The sequence below is a fragment of the Theropithecus gelada genome, unplaced genomic scaffold, assembly GCF_003255815.1.
Source record: "Theropithecus gelada isolate Dixy unplaced genomic scaffold, Tgel_1.0 HiC_scaffold_15891, whole genome shotgun sequence".
Classification (NCBI taxonomy): Eukaryota; Metazoa; Chordata; class Mammalia; order Primates; family Cercopithecidae; genus Theropithecus; species Theropithecus gelada.
The window spans coordinates 29,519-38,069 of NW_020257649.1; the positions used below are offsets into that span (position 1 = coordinate 29,519).

An 8,551-nucleotide genomic window follows, 5' to 3' on the forward strand; every position below is an offset into this window, starting at 1 on the left:
ACAGAGGCTTGCTCTGTCACCCAGGCTGGAGTACAGTGGCATGATCTCAGCTCATTGCAACCTCTGCCTCCCAGGTTCCAGCAATTCTCATGTCTCAGCCTCCAGGGTAGCTGGGACTACAGGCGTGCACCACCACGCCTGGCTAACTTTTTGTATTTTAGTAGAGACTGGGTTTCACCATGTTGCCTGGACTGGTCTCAAACTCCTGAGCTCAGGCAATCCACCCTCCTCACACTCCCAAAGTGCTAGGATTACAGGTGTGAGCCACCGCACCCAGCACAGAAAAGGACATTTAAGGAAATGAGGTGGTTTAGAGTTGTAAAATTAGAAAATTCTGGCTGAAACTACAACTGAATGAAGACCAAAAAGGATAATAAACATTTTTGTGTAGTAAAGACTGTTGGTCATTACTGAAGGGTCATCCACCAGTTCTCTTTACAGCAATAAAATATTAAAAGAGGCACCTTTATTTGATATATTACATATGTAATAGGAGACATTTACACAACTCTTTGTCTATATTTCAGTGTGGTATGATCTATTACAAGATTGACTCACCTGAAGATTAAGGTCTCCTTTTGTTTCAAGTAAATCCTGAGTTATCAGAAGAGGCTCGCTTTTCTCACAGCTCTCCTGGCTGATGAGCGTGTCTGCATAGTTGGGCTGGGGGAAGATCAGATGACTCTTCCTCGAGTCCGCGGTGAGGGAGACCTCGTGGGAGTAGGTCTGCAGGAAAGCCCGAACCCCGTCCACGCCCACAAAGTGCGAGGCAGGCACACCTGCCAACCTGCTGCCTTCAGCGTGAAGCAGGCGTGACTTGTGCCAGCGTCTCAGCTTGAGTGCTAGCAGCACCGTGACAAAAGCCAGGAAGACGCAGGAGACAGCGGCCACTGCCACCACGAGATAGAGTGTGAGGCCCGAGTCGTCTGGGTCTGCTGAAGGCTTGAGGCTGCCCAAGTCAGCCAGGACATCTGGGATGCTGTTGGCCACAGCCACAGTGAGTGTGACGGTGGCCGAGAGAGGGGGCTGGCCATGGTCCTGGACGACCACTACAAGGCTCTGCTTGAGCGCATCTCTGTCCAGCAGGGCCCGTGCAGTGCGCACCTCGCCTGTGTGCAGCCCCACTGCAAATAGTCCCGGCTCGCTGGCCTTGAGTAGGCGGTAGGACAGCCAGGCATTCTGGCCTGAGTCTCTGTCCACTGCCACCACTTTGGTCACCAGGTAGCCGGAATCTGCGGAGCGGGGTGCCAGCTCCACACCAGTGGAGCCATCTGTAGGGAAGGTGGGGTACAGGATCTCAGGGACATTGTCGTTCTGGTCCAGCACAAAAAGGCTCACTGACACATTGCTGCTGAGTGGAGGGTCTCCACTGTCACTGGCTGTCACCAGTAGCTGCAGGTCTCTAAGCTGCTCATAGTCGAAGGAGCGAAGTGCATATAGGATCCCAGTATTGGAGTTGATGGAGACATAGGAGGACAGGGGTGCATCCTGGAAGGTGTCTTCGGCCAGGGAGTAAGTGATTAGGGCATTGTCACCACTGTCAGGGTCTTGAGCAGTCATAGATAAGATGGAGGCTCCTCTGGGGTTGTTTTCAGGAATGTAGGCAGAGTAGGAAGCATGAGGGAAAGTGGGTGGGTTGTCATTGATGTCCATCACCTGCAGTGAAATATGAGTTTCTGTAGACAGTGGAGGAATTCCCTGGTCAGTTGCAGTTACAGTGATGTTATATTCTGAGACTTCTTCCCTGTCCAGTGTTCTGTGTGTCAACAACCGATAATAATTTTCATAGGTCTTTTCAAGTGTGAATGGCAGATTATCTGGAATAGAACATGTGACTAGGCCATTTCCTCCTGAGTCACTGTCATGCACGTTGAAAAGTGCAATTACTGTACCCGGGGAAGAAGTTTCCTGGACTGAGCTGGTGAGAGATGTAACTGTGACTTCTGGTGCGTTGTCATTTTCATCCAGAACTGTCACCAGTACCTTGCTTCTAGCCCGGAGACCAGGCCCATCATGGGCTTCTACATCTATGTCATAGAATCCAGAGTCCTCATAATCTAGATCCCCCAATATTGTTATATCCCCACTCAGAGAATTTAACTGAAATAGCTGTGATATTTTGTCTCTTACTTTCCGGAAAGAATACGTCACGTCTCCATTGGCTCCTTCATCTGGATCAGTGGCTTTTACGGTGAGTAGCCGAGTGCCTACAGGAACGTTCTCACGAACACTTACGTGGTACTTGGGCTGAGTGAACAGGGGAGCATTATCGTTGGTATCCACAAGTATTATGAGAATCCTGGCAGTGCCAGAGCGAACTGGGTCACCTCCGTCGAAGGCGGTGAGAACGAGGTGGTGAACCGCCTCTTCCTCGCGATCTAGAGCACGTTCCAGCACCAGCTCTGGGTACTTAATCCCATCGGCCCCGCTTTGCACGTCCAGGGAAAAGTAACCGTTTGAGTTGAGCTGGTAACCCTGCAGGCAGTTTACCCCTACATCCGGATCAAAAGCTTCAGGAAGAGGAAATCTTGTCCCAGGATTTTCATTTTCAGCAACTTTTATTTCCCTCTGTTCTGTCCCAAAACTGGGTGGGTTATCATTAACATCGATTATTTCCACCTCTACCCGCAAAATCTTCACTGTATCTTCTAGGAGAATCTCCAGTATTGTCACACAGTTTGGAGATCTGTCGCAGAGCTCCTCCCGGTCTATCCTACCCGCGGTGACCAAACTGCCGCTGCGCGGGTTCAGGGCGAAAAGCTGCGTCCTACCTCTGGAGACGATGCGGACTCCGCGCTCCACCAGCTCCCGGGGCGCCAACCCCAGGTCCTTGGCGATGTTGCCCACCACTGAGCCTTCTTCCTGCTCCTCAAACACCGAGTAGCGGATCTGTTCGGCCCTAATTTCCCCCAGAACCCCCAGGAGAAGGCAGATTTGGAGCAGCCGGGTGCGGTCTGGGCTAGCAGGAGGCGCCGCCATTACAACCCCGCCGCGGAGTCGCCTGTGCTTTGGTTTTCCCTCTGTCGAGGCCTGAGGAGCCCCAGGATATTCTGGGTCCAAAATAAAGTGCATTCACAGCCGGAGCTCTCAGGGCTTCCGCTTGAAGCTTTCATAAAGCTCGAGAGCCAGTGCTTTGTGCTGCAGCAATCTTGTGATTCTGATTAAATTTCTGGTTTGTCTTTTCCCCCGATTGGTGAACAGCGACACCCAGAGTCTAAACCTGTTACTGCAATTTATTCTTGGTAAAAAAAGTTTACTTTTTATACACGTTTTTATTCCTATTTCTCCCAAGATAATAAAAGTCAAATTCCTGTTTTTGATTTGCAACGAAAATTCAAGAATGATCCAAATCTTCCTGTACAATAAACTTTATAAAGTTATTTATTTTCTTAGAGAAAATATGACGATTTTTTTTTCTAAGAATGTGTTCTCCATCTTTTCAGTTTTCATCTTGTTCATCCCCACAGCCCATTCTCAGTACTGTGTACTGTGTGAGGGACATACTTATCTCTCCTAAAGAGAAAGGTGGACTTGAAAAATGGAGGAGACGATAAGTGAAAAGACAGTGGGACAGGAACTTGGAGGTTCGGCTTTAGTCCCAATTTATGCAGTAACAAGTTTCCTTACTTGAGTTGACCCTCTAGAACCTGGGGCAATGCTTCAATTCATTTGCAAAAAACCCACCTACTGTTCAAGAGTTAGCCTTACCCCTGTACGAATGAGAGTGACAAATACAATAATAGGTTTGGGAAGAGAATTTGCTCCTTAATTTTGTATACAATACATTCTTGGCCACAAGCTATGCATATGACTATCTTGTTTACAATGTGTTCTCAATCTTTAGAACAATACCTTTCATAGAGTAGTAACTTTTTTATGAAGCCTTTCAATGTTTCATGAATGACCGGTTCAAATGCAAAGCCTAAAACAATGGATAAATAACTCTGATCTTAAAAATAAAAAAGAAATAAAAAGAAAAGTTAGACTGAAGAACTATAAAGTGCAGATAATAGTTTAGTAATTTTTTCACACGACACATTCAGTATTATTTTACTACAATTTCTAACTTTACTTTAGCTTTCACTTTAGAAATAGCCAGTAAAATGAAATGTTTTGGTAGCTGAACATGGATTATCATTGCACGTGCCATCGCTTTCTTGCTTATGAATACTTACAGTAATTTACTAATCTGAGAAAATTTGAGATAAAGCAGTACATCAGTTCTTAAGTTTATTCCTCACTTAACAAGTAGCAATAGAAATGACTCATACAAAAGTGCATTAGCTATACAGAATTTTAAAACCTCAGACTTTGAGAGAGTAGATTAAAGGTGTTTTTCACAATCCTCAAAGACTGCACAAACTCCGGATGATTGAGAAGTGAAATAAGATGTTTGGAAATAAATTTGACAGTATGCATTAAAAAAACTCAACATGTTTATAGATTTAACTAATTCCTCAGAAATCTATACTAAAGAAACAAGAAGTATGGAAAATGCTTTATAAACCCAAATGTTCATCACATTCCTTGTTTTAATAGAGACAAAATAGAAAGAGCATAAAAATAAATCATTTAGGAATGGTTAAAAATTATGAAATATCATTGACTGAAATTATACAGTGGGAATAATATTGACCCAAAGTTAGTGATGCAAATGTAAAATTGGACAATATTTGCTACTTGTGATGAGATAAAGTGTTAAGAGTCTTAATAATTGGAAGGCTGTGTTAAATACACATGCTGCTGCAAAAAGACAAACTAGAATGTAATTGATGAAGATGAACATAAACTTTAACTTTGGTGGGAAGAACTCTAAATATATTTATAAAGAGCTAAGAATAAGATGACTTGAAAATATCAAGTATCGCATACCAATTAAGAAAAGGCACTGCTATTATTAAGAGTGTTAACATCTAGGAAACAGGTCTCTTTAGCAATATTTGCCAACCATACAGAAATGCCAACAGTAAAGATTGAAAATTAAATTGCCAAGACTACTGAGCAATCAAGAAAGCAATCTCCATCTATCCAATACCCCCTCCCCCAGTAGATACTATCACTAGAACAATGAAAGAAAATCAAAATTACTTATGCACCAATGAGAAGAAAATGTAATATATAATTTTTCTTTTTTTTTTTTTAAGACAGGGTTTCCCTCCTGTCACCCAGGCTGGAGTGCAGTGGCACACTCTTGGCTCACTACAATCTCCACCTCCCGGGTTCAAGCGATCCTCCTGTCTCAGCTTCCGGAGTAACTGGGACTACAGGCACGTGCTACCACACCCAAATAATTTTTGTATTTCTAGTAGACGGGGTTTTACCATCTTGGCTATGCTGGTCTCAAACTCCTGACCTCAAGTGATCCACCTGCCTCAGCCTGGTGAAGTGCTGGGATTACAGGCTTGAGCCACCGCTCCCGGCCGCAATATATAAAATTTAACTAGATTTGCAGAAACTCACGTGCGAAGACAAAGAAGGGTCATAAGCGACTTTGTGATCTTCATTACTGGCACATACAATCATAGAAGGATCATCACACAGCAGATCCTGAGGGGGAGTCATTTCAGGTGTCAGGTTGAGAAAATTGAACTCTGTCTTTGCAGAATGAGAGGCAACATATAGATTGTAGGAATAGGGCAAAGTCCCCTCGCTGCGGTTGGGAGGAACCCCTGGCCCAGACTTGGAGCAGAGACCCGTTTGAAAATAGCCCTCAGTGTTGAGGTTGGAGGAACGTCGCAGGCGCAGGGCGATCGCCAGAATTACCGCGAGGAGAAAGAGCACTGAGATCAAGGCCAAGGCCACCATCAGGTAAAACTGCAGTTCCGTCTGGGGGTCAGAGGGCTCAGGGCGGTCGCTAAGGTCTGGCAATACCTCTTGCAGGCTATCCGCGAAGATTAGGTGCAGCGTGGCGGTGGCGGAGAGTGGCGGCTGTCCTCCATCACGCACAGCGACCAGCAGGCGCTGGCGGGCCGCGTCCCTCTCGCCCAAGGCACGCGCTGTGCGCACCTCACCCGTGCGCAGCCCCAGGCTGAAGAGCCCGGGCTCGCTGGCCTGCAGCACGTGGTAGGACAGCCAAGCGTTGTGTCCCGAGTCTGCGTCCACCGCCACCACCTTGGTCACCAGGTAGCCAGGCTCTGCGGCGCGTGGCACCATATCGAAAAGTGCAGAGCCATCAGACCCCAGCGCGGGGTACAGCACCCGCGGCGCATTGTCATTGAGGTCGCCCACCAACACTCGCAGGCTCACGTTGGCGCTGAGCGCGGGGGAGCCCTGGTCGCAGGCCTGCAGTGTGAGCTCGAAGGCGCGCAACTGCTCGTGGTCGAAGGCGCGCTGCGCGAACACCACCCCGCTCTGCGCGCTCACGGACACATAGGACAACAGCTCCTGCGGCTCCAGGTCACTGGCCAGAATAGAGTAGGAGACGCTGCCGTTGGGTCCCAAATCCGGGTCGGAGGCGCTCACTTGTGCAATAGAGGCTCCAGGTGGGTTGTTCTCAGCCACATGGACCACGTAGGAGGCCTGATGGAAAACAGGTGCATTGTCGTTGATGTCGGAGATGTGCAGGGTGATGCTTGTCCTGGAGGAAAGGGATGGTTTGCCCTTGTCGGTGGCTATAATTGTGACGTTGTAGTCTGCTGTCTGCTCCCGGTTTAGGGCTCCACCAATCACCATCTTGTAAAAATTCTTCGAGGTGGATTCTAATTTGAAAGGAACTTCTTCCTGAATATAGCATGTCACCATGCCATTTTGCCCAGAATCCTTGTCTCGCACTTTTATGAGGGCTATTACAGTTCCAAGGTCTGAATCCTCTGGAATCTGGTTAGAGAAGGACATGAATGTCACCTCAGGGGCATTGTCATTCTCATCAACGATTTCTATTTGAACATTGCAGTGAGCTGTGTGTACTCCTCCATCCTTGGCTTCTACACCCAACACATATCTACTTGTTTCTTCAAAGTCCAATGTGCCATTGGTTGTGATGTCGCCGGTATTTGGATTGAGATTGAAGAGGCTGGTACTTATTGGGGAGCTGAGGAAGGCATAGGTGATCTCTGCATTAATGCCCTCATCCTGGTCTGTGGCCATCACCCTCAGCACGGAGGTTCCCCACGGCACGTTTTCTTGGAGGCTAACCCTGTATACATCCTGGCTAAACATGGGAGCATTATCATTGGCATCGGTGACTCGGATCCAGATGTGGGTGGTGCCGCTTAGAGGCGGGTCCCCGCCATCCATGGCAGTCAGGATTAAGCGATGAGAGCTCTGATGTTCCCTGTCTAGAGGTTTTTCCAGCAGTAATTCCGGATATTTACTTCCATCAGGACTTTCCTTCGTTGACAGAGAGAAGTATTGATTGGGGTTGATGGTATATATATTCAGTGAATTGCCGTCCACATCTGCGTCTTGCGCAGAATCCAGAGAGAATTTTACCCCGGGTAAGGCTGACTCACAAATTTCTAAGTTAATGCCTTTTGCAACGAAACGTGGTGCATTGTCATTAATATCTTGGATTACAACAACCACGTGGAAAACATTCATTGGGTTTTCAGAGACCGTTTCGAATTCTAGTGCACACTCAAGTTTCCTTCCGCAAATCTTCTCTCGATCTATCCTACCGTTCACTAACAAATCCCCGCTCTCCAAACTAACGTTGAAATAATCCTCTGCACTAACCCGCAGTTTTCGAGTTGGCAACTCCTGGACACTGAGCCCCAGATCCTTAGCAAGGTTCCCCACCCGTGAGCCGTTGGCTAGCTCCTCTGGAATCGTGTATCGGATCTGCTGGGAGATGGCCCCGCAGAACAAAGACAGCAGAAAGGGAAACAGTACCTGACTTTTCATCGTTTCGGCTTCTCTGACTCTCTGCATTTCAGGAACTCTCCGCGGAGCTTCTTTTCTCTGGGATGTTTTTTTAAAAAGCAATGATAGCACCCTGGACTTCTGTAATTTGAGCGTAAGACTTATCAGTTAGGCGCTCGAGGGTGAACAGGGGCAGCGTCCGTCCTCAGTGCACCGGACAAGGCAGGAAGGCACCCTGCCTGACGCTCCTGCAGAATTGAGACGCCTTCACTTCCTTTTGGTCGACAGCGGCGCCCAGAGGCTGTCTTGGAAAACTGCACAGTGCCCAGCTGTTTATCCTCAAAGCGCAACCTCTTGAATCTATGTACTCTGTCTTTAATTTGCTGGAAGGAACCAAATACTCACATTTCCCCCTTTACATTTCAATTTTCTAGTTTGTCATCATCACATAAGGGTCTTCATCATTTTGTATTCTTTTTTCATTTAAAAAATTCACAAGGCACACAGTCATTTTTTTCAGTTTTGGGGGCAAAAAAAATCTTCAGTGATTTCACTATATTTATAAACTCTGGCATGACTGCTGTATCCATATAAGTGAATTGATAATTTTTATTTATATTTTTAGTGGACTAAAATACCTACCTTTCTGTAAATTCATTGGAATAAGTTTCCTTATCTAGTATTTTAAATCTCTCCATATATATGTTATCAAGTCAGTAATACTTTTCAAAGATAGTTTTTGCAAAAAAGA

The 8,551-nt window shown here is 46.5% G+C and overlaps 2 protein-coding genes across 2 annotated transcripts; both read right to left on the reverse strand.

Annotated features, from left to right (window-relative positions):
• Window positions 1-449: 449 nt before the first annotated feature.
• Window positions 450-3,149, reverse strand: LOC112617194 (protocadherin gamma-A4). The gene has a single exon (XM_025373951.1). The coding sequence runs from the start codon at window positions 3,070-3,072 to the stop codon at window positions 517-519; it is 2,556 nt and encodes an 851-aa protein (XP_025229736.1). The 5' UTR covers window positions 3,073-3,149; the 3' UTR covers window positions 450-516.
• Window positions 3,150-5,436: 2,287 nt separating this feature from the next.
• LOC112617191 (protocadherin gamma-B1) lies at window positions 5,437-8,023 on the reverse strand. The gene has a single exon (XM_025373949.1). The coding sequence runs from the start codon at window positions 7,867-7,869 to the stop codon at window positions 5,437-5,439; it is 2,433 nt and encodes an 810-aa protein (XP_025229734.1). The 5' UTR covers window positions 7,870-8,023.
• Between the last annotated feature and the right edge of the window lie 528 nt (window positions 8,024-8,551).